Source organism: Eptesicus fuscus, chromosome 6 (genome assembly GCF_027574615.1).
Source record: "Eptesicus fuscus isolate TK198812 chromosome 6, DD_ASM_mEF_20220401, whole genome shotgun sequence".
NCBI lineage: Eukaryota > Metazoa > Chordata > Mammalia > Chiroptera > Vespertilionidae > Eptesicus > Eptesicus fuscus.
In genome coordinates this window covers 32,682,690-32,701,714 of record NC_072478.1, presented here as the reverse complement: position 1 = coordinate 32,701,714, position 19,025 = coordinate 32,682,690, and the positions used below count along the sequence as shown (strand labels likewise).

General features: G+C 40.1%; 1 protein-coding gene across 2 annotated transcripts in view; it reads left to right on the top strand.

Moving 5' to 3' along the window:
• KIF13B (kinesin family member 13B) overlaps nt 1–19,025 on the top strand; it is a 197,370-nt gene that overhangs the window by 155,128 nt on the left and 23,217 nt on the right. For both annotated transcript variants that reach the window (XM_054717618.1, XM_028159381.2), the window contains exons 33-37: nt 220–372; nt 1,105–1,182; nt 2,421–2,474; nt 10,596–10,707; nt 18,073–18,206. In XM_054717618.1, coding sequence (XP_054573593.1) covers nt 220–372; nt 1,105–1,182; nt 2,421–2,474; nt 10,596–10,707; nt 18,073–18,206 — 531 coding nt within the window. The remainder of the gene's footprint in view (nt 1–219; nt 373–1,104; nt 1,183–2,420; nt 2,475–10,595; nt 10,708–18,072; nt 18,207–19,025) is intronic.

Below are 19,025 nucleotides of genomic sequence, written 5' to 3'. Positions count from 1 at the left end.
GCCTTTCAAAGCAACCTAACCACCCTTTATACCGTGATTTCTGTGGGAAAACGCATTCTGAGTTCCAGAAGCTGACTTTACAATGGAACCTGGGCCTATATCCCATTTGTTAGCTCAGTACTCTCTATGTACATGTGTGTCTGTATAGATCAAGACGCTTTTAACACTGTTCTCTTCTGCAATGTACTTAATTTTAATATGCAACTTTCCATTCTCCAGGATGCCCAGGGCGTAGAGGAACGAGAAACATTAGCGAGAATGGCAGCTAATGTGGAAAACACGGCTTCTGCTGACTCCGAGGCTTACATTGAAAAATACCTTCGAAGCGTGCTGGACGTGGAGAACTTGCTCACTCTGGATCGCATTCGACAGGTCAGCCCGCGGCGCTGGGCGCAGTGGGGCTGACCCAGCCCGATTCTGTGTTTGACTTTCGGCATCACAGTACTGTTACGTGTAAACTTTGAAGCATCTACTTAAGTGGAACATATTAATTTAGCCTTACCAGTGTAGTCTGTGAAGATACAAGAGTTACATTTGGAAAGTTATTGTTTCCAAGGCACTGTGTGGCATCTAGTTGCCTTGAAGTAATGGGAGAAAGTATTTAACTTTTGCTGGCTAAAGAATCATTGAAAAAATTCCTTCACACTGGGCAGTAATGTTGCTGAAGAAATATGCAGTAGTGAGGCACAGTGGGTCCTTTGCTTAGCTGGACATGCCTCCCGCAGCCATAGAACGGTCTCCAGATGGGAGAAGAGAAATGCCAGCAGTAAACCTAACCCTCAGGGAAACCCTAAACCTCATGCTACCTAACAATTTGAGACTTTCTGCAACCAAACATACTAATGAAAAATAAAAGTGAATGATCTGATTTTCATGACCTTTCTCCTGGGACTGACTTCTGCCAGCTTCGAGAAGCAACCAGGTAGCCTGTCAGCTCTGTAGCTAACACAGTAGTTGTAATGGGATCACTAGTCATGTGGAGTTACAGCCATTATGTACAGAACTAGGAATGTATGTGTAGGTGGTCACTCAAGGCTTGCTTTCAGTGGTATTGCTTCGGAGTGTGTCTCTGATACATAGTTTTCCTCTGGTTCTGACTGGCAGGAAGTTGCGGTGAAGGAGCAGTTGACTGGCAAAGGGAAGCTGAGTAGGAGGAGTATCAGCTCTCCCAATGTGAACAGAGTGAGTACATGGCGTCCCATTCTATGTCCTGCTTGTGTCTCCTTTCTCTTCTCTTTCCTTGAATAGCTCTTCCCCATCCTTTAAATCTCACCTCAGATACCATTTCCTTGTCTGAACGGGTTGAAGGGCCTCTTTTCTCTTCCCCGGAGAATCTGTGCATGGCTCTGTCCCTGCCCTTCCTGATGTCAGGGGGAAGTACCATTTAAGTACCTCTCTGATGTTTCTCGTTTCTTTAGCACCAGTGCCTGTCACAGTGACTGGGTGTTCTGTGACCAAGTGCCTAGGGCAAGCCATTTGAATTTTCTGGACTAAATTATTTTTAAATTGATGAGAAGTCTGGGTTAGGTTTACAAACTCAATTGCTTACAGGCCATCCAGGTTAGTATAAATGAGTAAAATAAGTTTATTTCATAACAGTGTCTTAAGTTTGTTGTTTTTCTTTTTAAGACATGAATGTATAATTTATGTGCATATTATGCATGCAGATAATTCTTCACGAAGAAATATGCCTGTGGCCCTGATTTACCTCTCCTTTTCTTACTTTTGAAAAAGATATGGATATAGGAAACATTGTACCTTTGTCTGGACTTTCCACCAAGAAAAGCCACAGTACAAGTATTGGGACAAAGAGCAGCTGACCCTCAGTCTTAGCCTTTGAGAGACAATAGTGATGGGGGCCCCTGAGTGACTGAAAGACGGTTGGGAGCATTCTCAGAGGTTAAGAAGTATCACTTTAATTCAGCATTCATATCTCTCGTTCCTTCAGAAAATGATATGTTTAAATGTACTGATACATGCTGAGATTTATAATTTAGAATCCTATTATTTAAAATAGCTTGTGTGTATACATTTGCTGTGAATACCCAGAAAAAGGAGTCATAAGATCAGGATACATAAGATAACCAGTAACCTGGTATCTTTTAAATGGAAAGGGATAAACGAATGAAGTGTTTCTTATTGAGGCCCAGTTGGTTGTTTCCTCAGCATAAACTGGATATCTGATCTTATATAAACCTCCCTTCTTAAAATTGTGGCTAACCAATTTGATTAAAAAAATGTGCCTTCCAGTCCCAAAGGCCTCTAGTCTACGTTTGCAGCTGTGGCCTTGGCAGCCTGTCTGCTAATACCCAATTGGAACATTCTGTTGACTCAGTTTTCAAAATCTGGTATTTCCAGGGCCGTAGATTTATGTACTTTTACACATAAAGGACTAATCTCCCTCCTTATTTCTTCTCCAGTTGTCTGGCAGCCGACAAGATCTCATTCCTTCTTACAGTCTAGGTAGCAACAAGGTACGTGTTTATAACTATTTTCTGTCCGTCTCAGACCTGTTTCCCCTTCAGCTCTCCTCTCAGTGACCACACACTAGTTTTGTAGGCCCAAATCTCTCCTACTCTTCTATGCATGTGGAATTTATTGGAATGTGTTTAGAGTTCACTTCTTTTTATCTGATAGAATATGATTTAATAGGCCTTCTTGTTACTCTAATTTTTTTGGGGGGAGGTTCAAAAACAAATTGGTTATTAACCTTTTGCACTCGGATGTCGAGTGTGACTCCACACCATTAGCATCGGTAGCAGCTCGAGAAAAAAGCAAGCGAGTGCAAAGGGTTAAGTTCATATGTCTGTTTAAAGTACTCTTCTTGTTTGTGTCAGAAAAGGAAATTCAAATCAGATTTTTAATAGTAAAATATTGATATAATGATTGAAAATGTATAAGAAATATGAAGATGATACCTAAAAGTTAGTATTATTTGTTAGAAGAAAGAAAAATGAGGGAACAGAAATTTTGTTAGCTGGAATTTATTTACTTGTTAATATAGCTTTCCCTGATTGAACAGAGTTTTAAGCATAGATATATCATTGTTATTAACTTAAAGGGATCTCTTGAAGATGTCATAACTAGATGTCACATATTACAGTTTTGTGTCTGATATTTTCTGAGGACCCTGGTTAGATGTTAGCACTCTCAAATGTGGATAACATGCTCTGGGTTGATATCTTAATCCTTAGGGGTTGAACTAATGGGAGGGATTTATCACCAAGGCTAAGCTCGGAGGGCAAGTACAGGAGCAGGAGCTGGCCAGAGCGAGAAGATGAGTCCTCAGAGAGGGAGGAAGGCCTGGGAGGGAGAGTGGCTTGGAAACTGGGGGAGAAAGGGTTCCAAATTCTTTAGAGGACTGAAAGACTATTTTGGATGTGACAACTAAGAGTGTATTGGAGAACTTTCCCAGGGCAGTTTCTATGAAGGGCTGGGTAGAAGTTAGCTGGACGTGTCATTTAAATGAGTAATTATAATCTTACACACTTCAGTTACTCTTCCAGGACTTTTCTTGTTTGAGTCATCTTGATTTCTTGGGGTGTCTGGGTAACTTAGCAAAATTGCAGAAAGCCTGATTTCCATCCTCTCAGATTTTCCCCATGTCAGTGTGCTGTCCCAGCAACAAGGATATGGATACCTCCACTCTATTGCAATATATATTTTCAGTAGGCATACACTTCAAAAAAGTTAAATACCCTTTCTCCCCAGTTTGCAATCTTCCTCAGCCATGGCAGTCCCACCCTCTGACAAACATTAGAGGTGTTGTCAGGGAGAGCGGAGGGGCCAGCTTGCCATTGCTCACTTTGTTCCCAGTACAGCCGTGGAACGAGCCCTCAAAGGGTACCAGGTATAACTGGGCTTCAATCAACTTCTGTCACTGTCCTGTGCTTGTTTCCATATCTGCAGGTTACTAGTAAAAGGATGTTCGCTGTAAATATTTCTCTCTTTTCTGAGTCCAGCACGACTTGAGAGCGATCCGGTTCCTGAGGAGGGGCGGCTGGGGATTGAGAAAATGAAAGAAAGAGACAGACACAGAGATAGAAGGAAAAAGTTGGGGCCGAGGGGACCACTGTCCTCTGACATGGACAGGGACAGGAACAGTGACCCTGAGCCAATACAGCATGTTTATTTTATACAGCAAAAATCAGGAAGTTTTACTAAAAGTCAAGACAAAGGAGATTATGTGCATTCTTGGGTGGGTCAGAGTCGTATTCATTCTTGGTGTTTGGCTGGATTTAAATAACAACCGCCGCACCTGGGCTGAAGATCAAGCTGACAACACTCTTGCCTTTTGGCAAAGAGTGTTTCCAGGACGTGGCTTTGCCAATGGCCACTGGATTCAGCTGACAATAATTAAAGAAATGCCCATGTGCCTTCCCAGGCGCTCTCTACAGTTTGCATATCAAAATTAGAGACCTTTGCTTTTCACTAGGGGAAAGGTAGAGGAAAAGTGTTCTAAGACAGATTTTTATGAAGGGACCTGTTTCAGGAATAAGGAAATTCATGTGATAGAGGATTATAACTGTGATGCTCGAAAACAAAGTGGAAAGAACACTGAGCAACAGAGTTTTGATTTCAGGCTCACTTCAGTAGGGAGTATAGGGTGTACCCCCCACCCCCACATTTTCAGACGAGGGCCCCTCAGTAGTTTTATCATCCAAAGCAGAGCATATTAACAGATTTTTAGGGAAAATAAATATTTTTAAAATTATATTTTTTTACTAGTAAGAAAAGAACTCCCTTAACCCCCTCCCTACTGCCCCAGCATTAGTAGCAAGGAACAGAGTTCACCCTGTGGCCTTTTAAATGAAACAATGGAAAAACATCTTCAAATATGGCATTGCCTGGAATTCAAAGTTTGTTATTAATGCTACCCATAATACAGTTCCTCAGGATTGAGTAGTGTTTAAACTAATTAACATACAAATGATCTAAATCCTGTTAACTCCCTTTACACTGCAACAGTGCTTATATACATATGAAATGACCTGAGGACAAGGGAGTCCATTGTGGCATTGTCTTTAATGGCAGATTAGAAACAAACTAAATGTCCGTTGGTTTAATCTGATTACATACATTTTATGTGCATCTGGGTGTGCACATACATGCGCAATAAATAAATGGTATGTTGTGCAGCTGTAAAAACAATAAGGAACCCCTCCAGGTACTAATATGGAAATTTAGTCTATAAACTTAGTATATCACCAGGATATACTAAGTAATTAAAATGAAGTGCTGGATGTATAGTAGGCTGCCATTGTATTATTGAAGGAGGGGACAAGAGGGAAGTGTGTGGCAATTTATAGATTTGCTTATACATACGTAAGAAGTGGTATGAGGATATATGAGAAACTAATACCATTTCTTGTCTGCCTGGGAGAGGGTGGAAATACGTGGGGAACTGAGCAGGCACGGGGAGGGAGGGAGGCAGCTTCTCACTTTGAATTATATGAATGCCTTTTTATATTATTTGGTTTTGGAGCATGTGAACAAATTACCTCTTTACAAATTAAATACATTAAAATGTAAAAATTTTATTCTATACCTTTTAAGTTGCTAGAAGTTTTTGTTCTCTTGTATTGGTATGTATTGGGTTGAGAGGGTCTCCACTTAGTTTATCCATAACAATTTGCGCACAAAACCCTAAAGGAAAGATGATTGATGAAATTGTTATGGGAAATCTCAGAGACTCACGTTGGTTTTCTTCTTTTCTTTTGGGGACTTCCTGTATTCTTCAGTTTTCAGAGATCCAGGGAGAGGTAATTAATCCATTAGGTTTGCCTAATGAGTGGGATACAAGTACTATCCTACTACTTAAAACTTACCACTCTTGCTTTTACCTTGGGATTAAGACTGAATTTTTAAAAGTAGCTTTTATAAGATGACTAACTTTGACTCTGTGCTAATTTTTTTGGGCTCACCCTTTTGTAAAAATAACTTTGGTTGTCAGTATGTATGATTCCTTTCAAATGTTCCTTGTTAACTGGGCCTAACATTGTAAAAGTACCTGTCAAAACAGACCAGGAACTAAGGCATCTTACCGAATTTAGAAGGCTCTGGAATGGGAGGAGTTGGAGTTAATTCGTTTTAAGCAAATAGTACAAATGAATATTTGGGAACTTGTAAGATGTTCTTTTCTGAAGCATGGGACGGGGGAGAGGAGTGAGAAAATGGTGAAGGTGCCTTGAGCATTCTTTTGACAGCACCGAACTTAGCTCAGCTGGACCATCTTGGTTTCTTTGCACAGAAGTGTTTAATGTTCAAGAGAGTTGAGTCAGAAACATGATTTTATCATGGACTTGATGATGCTTAAAATGCTAAAAAATTGGTTTTGAAATGATTGAAGATTATGATTACATTAGTTACACCTACCTTTGCCAACTTGCATGACTTTTTCTAGGTTGTTTACATTAATCTATGTATCTGTCCCTTTGAGCTTGATTATGAAACCAGACTTGTGCAGTAGAATTTGATGTGCTGTGTCCTCCCCTGTGTGACATTGGAACACTCAGGTTAGCCGAAATAACGTGTAGAATCAGGGAATGGCCACAGCATAGGTTCAGGACTCCTTTCTCTCCTAATTTTCAGTTAATGTCATGGCAAAGAGTAATCATTTGGGAGCAGAGCGACACTAAAAAGTGCGGCAGGAAGGTGAGAGGGAGTGGTCGGGATACTAAAACAATCCAGTTTGGCCTATACCCCTTTGAATCCAGCCAGTCATATTTCACATTTCCTTATTTATTGATGCTTGTTACATATTAAAATTGCAATAGTTTTACTGAACTCCATCAAAATGGAATTTTATGAACTATCCCCAACTTATAAATTCACCTTAGGGCCTAAAATAAATCACTCCTAATAAGCTTTTCAATTAAAAAATATAAAATACCCCTAATTGCAGAGATGTTGCTATTTATTATTACTGGATATTTCATCATGATTGTTAAGGCAGTTTTTTTTTAGATCAAATGAAAACTTAGCAAACTTTGTATGACCAGTCTACCAAGATGGGTTCATATTTAGGTGCAGAATTAATTTCAGCAGATTGTTTTTTTCATCTGAAAACACAATGGAATACTACTCTGCTGTAAAAAGGAAGAAAATTTTACCCTTTTTGGTAGCATGGATGGACCTGGAGAACATTATGCTAAGTGAAATAAGCCAGTCAGAGAAAGAGAAGTACCATATGATTTCACTCATATGTGGAATTTAATGAACAAACTGAACTACCAAGCAAAATAGAGACAGAGTCATAAATAGAGGGCAGGCCGACAGCCATTTGAGATGGAATTATATTTTTAATAAGTTTGCAAGATATTGTTTGTCATCTTCCGATTGGAGTTTTTGATGCAATTAAAAGCAGCCAGAAGCTTAAATGAGTATCTGGTTAACAAAACTGAGTTGTGTGTTTTGGCCACATTACCTTCCTGAAAACTGCCCTGAGTTAGTTAGTTAGTTAGTTAAGGCTGATGCCAAAGGTGCTTTGTTAGTTGCAATAGAATCCACCTTAGAATCTGGAATGTCACTTCTCTTTATATACCTTGTGTGCAGGTATCTAATCTTCCACTTTTCTGATGGAAAACCAAACCTCTTTACAGAAAACCCAAAGGTTCTATGTCTGTCCGAAGAGCCGTAGTGGGAAAACGGAGGTGGACAGGGGACTAAACCACATTCCAAGTCAGCTGAGAGACTCCTGTGTTTCCCTGTTCAGTTTGCCTGTAAACGTGGTGCTAGCTACAAAAATGGCTGTCTTGAATAGGGTTTTATTTCCTTGAATTCCGCCTGGGAGCACAAATAATCCCTAATACATATGAAGCTCCTGTAGGGATCCAAAAGGAAGCCAGAGTTTTTCCTTGTGCCTCCTCATCTGGGCTGATGGAAGTTCAATAGACAGGCAGGCAGAATTTTGAAAACAGATCACAGACTTATCTTTTTAGATTTAAAGGTATAGATTACTGTGATAGAAGTTAAAACAAAAGAAAAAAACCCACCATACTCTTGGACTTTGAGAACTGAGCTCATATGATTTCACTCATATGTGGAATTTAATGAACAAACTGAACTATGAACAGTCCAGCGGCCCATTGTGTGGCCAAGTGCCTTTTATTCGTTGTCCCGAGTTCATCTCTCTCTAAAGTACCTTTAACAGAGATGCTTCCTCCCACCCCCAACATTTCAGTAAAGGGAGACTAACTAGAACAGCCAGGCATACACATTTTATTGGAAAGACACAAATCCTTGCCCTCAGGGGGCAGTGTTTATAGCTAGACCCTGAACCACAGGTTTCACTTCTGGCAGAAGGGGCACGTACAGCAGGAGAAAGGGACGCAGTGAATGGTGTCGGCGGAGTGTTCCCCCAGAGGTCTGCGGGTGTCGGAGAGGACGGAGGAGTGTTGTTCCCAGTTTATCATCCACATTTGTTGTTCCCTCCGAAGCAGGGCTCCTTCCAGCCCAGAGTGATTTGAGACGCTCTGTGTCCTTGTGTCTGGTCGGTAAGACCTGGGAATAGTTAGCATTCATGATTCCTCAAGGTTACGATGACGGTGAAGGTAGATGGATGAAGGGAAATGTGTCTCTGTTTTTCATTATCCGATAGGCCAGCAATATGGCTAAGGCGGTATTAATTAAGGTACTGCATGCATCCTTTCAAATGTTCTCACTTGAGGTATTTGAATATATGAGACAGTAAGAGTTATTGCTTTCATTCTGATTTGGTAGTAACATTGTGTGTGGGAGTGCCAACTGGGAGAAATTACTCGGGGAGCTGGAGAGCCCCGCGAGCGCCTTGGGGAAGAGGTGACACCTGCGTTATTTGTCATTGGACCATTATGCACCGAGCAGCCGAGGTGCTGACTCCAAATCAGCTCCTTAGTTTTCCTAAGGGACAGAGTGCCACTCTGTCAGCTGCCAAACAAGGCAGAAAAATAGAAAGCCTGAAAATAAATTTATTCTCAAAGTAAGTAAGTTGTCTCCAAAACAACCCTGCATGAGCTTCGCACTGTGAACAGCATGAGGCTTCTTCTCTCTGCGGAGCTGCAAGGGCGTTGGCCCTCATATCCGGCCCCTGATTGTGATGTCCCAGAATACAGAGCTGCAGCTGCCCGGGCAGGACAGATAATTACATTTCAATGCAAAGAACATTAATGAAACAGGCAAGTCTGTAAATCAGTGTGTGATTCATACGCTCCTCCCGTGAAAGTATTTCAGATTCATGGTTTCCCGAATCGTCTCTCATGTCTGTTTTTGTTTCCTTGCTTCCTAATGCTAAAACATCATGCCATTTTTTTAAAATATCAAGTGCTGAGAGAGTTCCTAGAGAAGAGTGTTCTCTCAGGTAAACAGGATCCAGATCACTTAGGGCTTATTGATTTTATGATCAGTACTTAGGTTGCCGCTAAAAGCAGATAGGCTTCCAGTACATATCTGAAACCTAAGAGGTCTTCCCACCGCCATCCATCTTCAGGTGCAGTGAAGACCTCGCTTTGCAGGTGATTACTAATGAGAACTCACGTGGATCGCCAGGGTCACGCATCTGTGAAATACTAGCCTGAATGAATATAAAATACCATTATTTAACTCTAGTGATTATTAGAGGATCAAAGGGAACTTGAAGCATTTAAGAGATTTGCATCTCATCTCCATTACTGGTTTTTGTCCCTGTAATGTTTGGTTGGAGTTTCTTTCTGTCCCAGGTGGGACTGATGTTAAAAGTGCTCTGATGGTATCACCATTTTTATGGCTCACCGTAAGCTTTAGGGTGGTAAATTAGTCCACCGCCTGGCTGGCATTGTTCAGGTATTATGCCATAACATCTCTTTAATGGGAATTTATAAAATAAGTTGAGAGTACAATAAAACTTGTCAATCCAGAGACTTCCATTATTGGAACGTGTGATTGCTTGATTTGGGTTTAACTGGAACTTACCTTTAATGTCTATTTAAAATGAGAAGCATGGTAATATACGGTTGTAGAATTTTTACTTTGATGACGAAATGTAAATGGATGGAAAGATGCACCCGTGGAGAAGAGAGGAGAAACACCTGCCTCCACTAGAGTTGTTCCTGAGTCGGGAATCTGCCGTGGGAAAGGGCATCTCCAGGCAGAAGTCAGGAAGCAGAACACAGGGAGGCTTTCAGAAGGAAGGTGTTAGTACATCCATATTGTGTGGGAAGCTGCATCCTGTAGTAGGAAGAATGTGAGGATGGAACTGAGGAGACTCTTAAGTGCTAAACTGGAGGGAGATCCAAATGTGAGGTATCATTACTACTTGAGAAATGAATGCTCTAAAGCCGTGGTCGCCAATCTTTCAGACCTCATGGACCACCGGTTGGCGACTGCTGCTCCAAAGGTTTCCTTAAACCAGCAGTCGCCAACCTTTCGGACCTCACCGACCACCAGTGGTCTGCGGACCGCTGGTTGGCGACCGCTGCTCTAAAGAAGAAAAGTACGTCATCAAACTGATCATGTCCTGTCAAGGGAATAAAGCTTTAATAAAGTATAACAGTTTTTTCTTAAATATCTTTAGATTTTTATTGTTGTTGTTGTTGTTAAATTATTGATTTGAATCAAAATTACCAATTTTGTCCTTATAGGGCCGGTGGGAAAGTCAACAGGATGTATCGCAAATTGCAGTTTCCAGAGGAGCCGCTCCGGTCCCCCCATCCCTCCCTGGTTGTCCCCAGAATAACCATTCTCCTGATCCAGGTAAGTTAGGGTTTCATTTGCCAATCACTGTCATGAAGTTCCAGCAGCTTTCAGAAATAGTATAAATCAGGATTTCCTACCACGTAACCGCTGTTCTACTAGTTCATGCCCATCTGAGTGTTTCCCTTTGTCTTAACATGTTGAATTCCACTGATTTTTGAATGTTGAATTTGTCTTGCATTCCTGTGATAAACACTTCTTGATAGTGATATGTTATCCCTTATATTTGCTTGATTCCTTTTGCTGACATTTTAAGGATTTTTGTGTATATGTTCTACAGTGAATATCTGTCAGTACTTTACTCATACTAATAATAATGTCTTTGTTAGCTTTTGGTATCATGATTATATTGGCCTCATAAAATGACTTGGGAAATATTTTCTTATTAGTCTTCTCACAGAACCAACATTTAGTTTTATTTTCTGTTTCATTGATTTCTGTTATTTCTTCATTTTACAAATTTTGGCATGCTGTGCTTTCATTATTACATATTCAAAATATTTTCTAATTTCCCTCTGATTTGTTTTTTGAGCCATGGATTATTGAGCATGTTAATTCATTTTCTTATATCTGGGGGGGGTCTTCTTATTGATTTCTTATTTAATTTAATTATAATTAACAAACAGACTCTTTAATATTTCAGTCTTTTGAAATTTTTTGAGCCTTTGCTCTGTCTTAGTGAACATTCTGTTTTTACTTGAAAAGAATGTCTATTCTGTTTTGGGGCATCGTGTTCTGGGTACATCAATTAGGTCATCGTGCTTGTGATAATGTCATCTCTGTCCTTATTGGCTTTTTGCTATTTGTTCTATCAATCACTAAGAGGAGGCATTGAATCTCCAAGTATGATTGTGAAAATTGTCTATTTTTCCCTTTAATTATATGGGTTTTTTTCATCATTCACTTAGAAACTCTGCATTAGATATAGACTCATTAAGGATTATTATTTTTTCCTGAAGAAGCGATATTTCTCATTATGAAATATCCCTTTATATCTCTGGTAATAGTTACTTTGAAATATGTCTTGCTTGATATTAATATAGCCACATCAACTTTCTTTTGCTTGTTGTTTGCACGGTGTATCTTTTTCTCAATTTTCAAAATTTTAGCCTATATTTGTCTTTAAATTAAAAGTGACTGTCTTGTAGACAGCATATAGTTAGGATTAGATTTTGTTTTAAATCTAGTCTGACAAATTCTGCCTTTTAATTAACATCTTTAGTTATTTTACATCTAATATTATTATTATGTCTGCCATGTTGCTATTGGTTTCTATTTTAAAAAAAAATTTAAGAGAGAGAGAGAGAGAGAGAAAGAGAGAGAGAGAGATATCAACTTGTTCACTGTTGACTTACTGATGCATTCATTGGCTGATTCTTATATGTGCCCTGATCGGAGATGGGACCCACAATCTTGGCTTACCAGGACTATGCTCTAACCCTGTGGTTGGCAAACTGTGGCTCGAGAGCCACATGTGGCTCTTTGGCCCCTTGAGTGTGGCTCTTGCACAAAATACCATGGCCTGGGCGAGTCTATTTTGAAGAAGTGGCGTTAGAAGAAGTTTAAGTTTAAAAAATTTGGCTCTCAAAAGAAATTTCAATCATTGTACTGTTGATATTTGACTCTGTTGACTAATGAGTTTGCCGATCACTGCTCTAACCAACTGAGCTACCTGGCCAGGGCTGGTTTCTATTTGACCTTTTTATTTTTATTTTTTCACTCTGACCTCCTTTTTGTCTTATTTTAGTTTAATTGAAAAATATATTTTAGACAATCATATACTCTACTATGCTGTAAACCTGAAACTAATACAAAATAATATTGAATATAAACTGTAATTGAAAAATAAAAATAATAAAAAGAAGAAACCCAGTGGGGAAGGATGGAGAGTTGTATAGGATCTCATAGCTATAAATAAAATAGTTATCCCCCTCCCCCCACACAAAAAAAAGACAGAAAAAAATTTAGTGTTTGATTTTATTTCCTGTTTTGGCTTTTGGGTATGCCTGTATTTGTTTGATTATTTAGGAAAGTCTTTGCTCAAGGACCCTAGTCTGTATCCTTGACCTGTCACAGCCTATGAATTAATATCATCTCCCACTGCACACATATAAGAGGCTTGCAACAGTAGTTCCATCTGACTTTTCCCTCCCTCCCTCCCTCCCTCCCTTATTTTGTATTGTTGTTGTATATTCTACTTTTCCAGATGTTATGAACCCATTTTATAATGTTACTTCTTTTGCTTTAAAGTAACCACTTTTAAGAAAATTAAGACACTAGAGAGAATCTTTTCTATTTTCCTTCATAGTCATTATTTCTGGCATTATCCAGGCCTTCCTGAAGATCTTATCCTTTAGCCCATGAGTATCCTGTATTATTTCTTATTGTGTCATTCTCCTGGGGAAGAATGCTCTCCCCTTTTGAGAATATCTTTATTTCACCTTATTTTTTAAGGATATTTTTTCTAGATAATTTTGAGTTGGCAGTTTAGTTCAGCACTTCACATTTGTTACATTATCTTTTAGACTCCTTTTCTGAGGAGAATTCAGCCATCATTTCTGTCACGTTTTCCTTACATAATGTCTTTGTTTATTTGCTTTCAAGATTTTCGCTCTCTTTCTTTTTAGCAGTTGGACAATGATGTGCTTAGGTATAGTTTCCTTAATATTTATTATGCTTGGATTTCACTGATGTTCTTAGATCTGTAGGTTGAGTTTTTCAAGAAATTTGGGCAATATTCAGCTATTAGTTCATTAAACTTTTTCTACTGGACTTTTCTCTCTTTCGAATCCTTCTGTTTAATATTGCACACGCAGGTCACAAAAGCTCTATTTTTTTTAATTTCTATTTTTAATCTTTTTATCTTATTCTTGTTTCTTCTGGTTGGATAATTTCTTTTGCCATTTCCAGTCTTCTGTTAAGCACATTTAGGGAACTTTTTATTTAAATTACTAGAGGCCCGGTGCATGAAATTCATGCATGGGGGGCAGGGGTTCCTCAGCCCGGTCCCTGCACCCTCTCCAATCTGGGACCCCTTGGGAGATGTCTGACTGCCAGTGTAGGCCCCATCCCGGCCTAAACCGGCGTTGGACATCCCTCTCGCAATCTGGGACCGCTGGCTCCTAACTGCTTGCCTGCTTGCCGGCCTGATTGCCGCCTAACCGCTCCTCTGTTGGCCTGATGGCCCCTAACTGCCCTGCCCTGCCAGCCTGATGGCCCCAACTGCCCTGCCCTGCCCTGCCGGCCTGATCGACCCCAACTGCCCTCCCCTAATGGCCTGATGGCTCCCAACTGCTCTCCCCGCCGGCCTGATCGCCCCTAACCGCCTCTTCCTTGGCCCCCACCACTGTGGCTTTGTTCAGAAGGAAGTCATACGTCTGGAAGATGTCCGGTCACGCAGTCTAATTAGCATGTTACCCTTTTATTAGTATAGATTATTCTTTTCAGTTCTAGATTTTCCATTTGCTTCCTTTTTTGTAATAGTTTTACTTTCTTTGCTGATGTTCCCTATCTGTATATTTGTTAAGACCACATTCTTCTTTACATCCTTGGACTTGTGTATAGAAGCTTCTTTAAAGTTTTTACATGCTCAAGCCAGCATCTAGACCATCTCATGTTCTATTCTGTTGATTGCTTTTATCTTTACTATGGGTCATATTTAATGAGTTTTTACAAATGTATTTGCCCATTTAACTGACACCCCATACAATGCAGAGCAGATTTATGTGACTCCCCCTGATCAGCCAATGTTCTGATTTCAGATTAGTTTTGCTTGTTCTACAAGTTCATATAAAATGAATCATACAAGCCCTGGCTGGTGTGACTCAGTTGGTTGGGCATCGTCTGGTGCACCAAAAGGTTGCTGGTTCTATTTTGGTCAGGGCACATGTCTAGGTTATGGACTTGATTGCCAGTGGGGGACATGCAAGAGGCAACCAATCAGTGTTTCTCTCTCAGAGATGTTTCTCTCTTATCCCTTCCTCTCTCCCTAAAAATCAATGAACTATTCTTAAAAAAAAAAAGAAAGAAAGAAAAGGAATCATACTATATTCCTTTTGTGTTTGGTTTTTTTTGCTCACCATTTCTATTCAAGTCATCCATACTGCTGTATGCATCACTAATTTATTCTTTTTTACTGCTGAGAAATATTGAGAAATATTTCATTATCACAATTGAATTTATTACCATTTTTAATCAGTTCTATTTATGGGCATTTGGTTTCTTTCCAGTTTTTGGCTACTACGAATAAAGCTTGTTCTTGTATAAGTCTTTTTTGTGAACATTTGTCTCAAGTAATTACCTAGGAGTGAAATACTGGGATATAGAGTACCATCTTGCTTTAAAATTCTATAAAATGTATACGTATCTATCTATACTAATAAAAGGATAATATGCAAATTGGTCGGGATGCCCTCACGCAACAACTGAACAACAGGCTGCATGGGGCAACCAGGCCAGCAAGGGGGGCTGTGAGGGACGACCAAACGACCGAACAGCAGGCTGTGTGGGGCAACCAGGCCAGAGGTGGGGGCAGTGAGGGGCGATCAAATACCCAAACAGTAGGCTGCGTGGGGTGACCAGGCCGGTGGAGGAGGGGCAGTGAGGGGCGATCAAACACCCAAACAGTAGGCTGCGTGGGGTGACCAGGTCGGCAGGGGGGGCAGTGAGGGGCGATCAAACATCCAAACAGTAGGCTGCGTGGGGTGACCAGGCCAGCGGGGGGGGAGCAGTGAGGGGTGACCAGGTCGGCAGAGGGGGGCAGTGAGGGGCAATCAGGCCAGCAGAGGGGACAGTTGGAGGTGACCAGGCCGGCAGGCAGAGGCGGTTTAGAAGTCGGACACCCCCCGAGGGGTTCCGGATTGGAGAGGTTGCAGGCTGGGCTGAGGAGACACCCTCCCATGCACAAATTTTGTGCACTGGGCCTCTAGTCTGTGTATATAATCAGCTACTTGATTTACGTATTTACCACTTTGCTTTGATCATTATGGCCACACTGTATTGTCTTGTACCACACTGTATTCTTCTGAGTTTAGTTTCTTTTTTAGTGAATTATATCCATCTTTAGTGCTTTTAACAATCATTTTTAGTGAAAAACTCTTTATTTCTTTTATACATTAAAGTTTTTACTTTGCTCTCACTTTGAAGAATCCTTTTACTATGGAAAATACCAAGCATACAAAGTAGAAAGAGTACCATAATATGCCCTCTCAAGTACCCCTCCAGATTTCAAAGTGATCAGTTCCTCACTCGTCTTATTTATCTGTATGCTCACTACTTCTTACCCTCTAATGACTATTTTGAAGCAAATCCCAGATATTTTATCTGTAATTATTTGTACATGTATCTCTAAAACAATAACCACAGTAACATTTTACTTCTAAAAAAAATAGCCCTGGCCGGGTGGCTCAGTTGGCTGAAGCGTCGTCCCACACACCAAAATGTTGTGGGTTGATTCCCTGGTCACATACCCAGGTTGCAGGTTCAATACCTGGTCAAGGGGCTTGGAGTAGGCAGCCAATAGATGTTTCTCTCTTGCATGGATGTTTCTCTCTATCCTCTGGTAAGGAAATAATCTATATATATAAAAAGCTAAGTGACCAGCCGTTTGTCCATCTGACCGACTGACCGACTGGCCGGTACATATGATGCGCACTGGCAATTGAAAAATAAACGTTGACTTGCGCATGCGCGATACCTATAAAGCTCTCAATATAAAGCTCTTTCTTCTAATTAATTTCCTTTGAATGTGCATGAATACGTGCACCAGGCCACTAGTAATAATAATAATTATTATCAAATAATAATAATAAGTATTGTCAAATATCTTGTTAGTATTTCCATTTCCCCAATTGGATAAAAAATATCTTTTATGTGTTTTGAATGAAAATCCAAGTGGGGTTCATCCATTGTGATTAGTTGATATGTGTAAGTCTGTTTAATTCATGTGCTCTTCTCCATCTTTTTTTCTCCATTGCATTGTATTTGTTGAAGAAACTAGGTTTTTGTACAGTAGACTGTACATTCTTATTTTTGCTGGTTACATCCCCATGAGGGACATGATTCTCTGTAAATTGGTAGTTAGTTGTATAGCCTTGATCAGATTCCGGCTAATTTGAGGGAAGGGCGGGAGGGAGGATAAATGAATGGGTAGTTTTGTGTGCTTCGCTCAGGAGACACCTCGTGTCTGTCTCTCTTTTTGTGATAGATGCAGCCTTTGGTTGACAATTGGCTAGATATTTATTTAATTAGGGGTCACCCTCACTCTAGAATGTTAGTTTAACTGCATATAGAACTCTAGATTGTCCCTAATTTCTTCCCCTCAGCATTTAGATGATTATATCTTCTGGCTCTTTATCTTAAACTTATATTCTGTTTATCCCTTTTCTTTCTGTTTGTTTCTCTCTTCCTTATTTTTGCCTTCTTGTAAAATTGTTTGAGCTTTTTGAATTCAGTTTTAAAGAGATTATAGCTATCTCTTTTCTTTATTTTTTGGTGATTGCTCTCATGCTGACAAAACAGCCTTACCTTTTCATAGGTTACTTAGAGTTAATATTAACAATACTTTATGTAAAATGTAGAAACCTTAGACTGTATAAGTCCACATACAACTGTACTGCCAGTGGACTGGAGTAATTTCAGGGTCAGCATGGAGTAGATACCGGTGGTTGTGTACTTCTCTTTAGGCAGTATCCCTTACAAGTTTCTCAAGTTGTCTTGCTTTAAAAACAGTGTTATGAGGATACAGTGTTTTGTCATTTATGAGTTGGATTAGACTTTCCTAAAAAGTTAGTTTGATTCACTAAGGGGAAAGAAATCTTATATTGTAGGCATTATCTGCACATTTGATCCCAGCCTTTGATAATTAAGAACACGTAAGAATATGGTTGGTTCAGGGCCTCTGTTCCCCTCTTCTAAGAACAATTAGAACACTATTCTCCTCCTGAAAGGTCATTTCATCATTTTCATGCAGTAAATAGCATGAAGAATTAAAGTTGAATAAGACATAGTTCCTGACTTCAAAGAGTTTAAAGTCTACATGGAGTGCTACATGTGTGTGTTATCAGCTATGTGATTTAAAAGTGAAAAACCAGTTGGTGACAGGACTGTGGTTGGGTGACCCTGTGCGTACTAACAGGAACACTGGAGATTAGAACATTTTAGAAGTACCCCAATTGCTGCTATTTAATTGGAAAAGGAAACCCCACTGTGTTTGAGGGTAACTATAATACTGGTTTTTTAAGATTAATTTTTAAAGGATACCTTTTTAAATTATATTGTTATATTTGCTTTAAATGATCCTTGTCAAATTGGCAGTAAAGAGATGTCTTTGTAATTGTTTTTCTTCTCCTTTCAATATTTTGACAGGACGTAGTAGCCTAGCTGCCTCCTACCTGACCCCAGTCAAATCCTTCGTGCCACAGATGCCCAAGCTGCTGAAGTCCCTCTTCCCTGTGCGCGACGAGAGAAGGGGCAAACAGCCGTCACCCCTTGCACATCAGGTAAGAGCATCAAGAAAGCAACAGTGCCAAAACCGGTTTGGCTTAGTGGATAGAGCGTCGACCTGCGGACTCAAGGGTCCCAGGTTCGATTCCGGTCAAGGGTATGTACCTTGGTTGCGGGCACATCCCCAGTTGGGGGTGTGCAAGAGGCAGCTGATCGATGTTTCTCTCTCATCGATGTTTCTAACTCTCTATCCCTCTCTCTTCCTCTCTGTAAAAAATCAATAAAATATTAGAAAAAAAAAAAAAAGAAAAAAGAAAGCAACAGTGAAGCCCTGGCCGGTGTTCTCAGTGGTTAGGGCATCAGCCTGCACACCAAAAGGTCATGAGTTCAATTTCTGGTCAAGGGCAGGTACCTGGGTTGCAGATTCCAACCCTGTTTGGGGAGCGTGCGGAAGGCAACCAATCGATGTGTATCTCACATCAGTATTTTTCTCTCTCTCCTCCTCCTCCTCCTCCTCCTCTCTCTCTGCTTCCCTTCCAGTCTCTCTAAAAATCAATGGAAAAAATACTCTTGGGTGAGGATTAACAAAATAAAAAGAAAGCAGCAGTGAACATTTTTTTCTGAGATTGCTGGCAAAACGGTACTCTATGTTGCACTGAAGCTGGAGGGAGAGTGATGCCAACAATGGAGGTGGGGGTGGGAGGGGTAAAAACTGGGCTTTTAGATCTGGTAAAAGCTTGTGATAATTTCTCTTCCCCTCTCTTCAGAGATAACAGAGCTGTTTAAACTTATTGACACACTCAATCCTTTTTGCTTTTAAAAAATGCCAAGTACACTCCTAATGTGATTTATGGTAATATCACTTAGAGCAACAA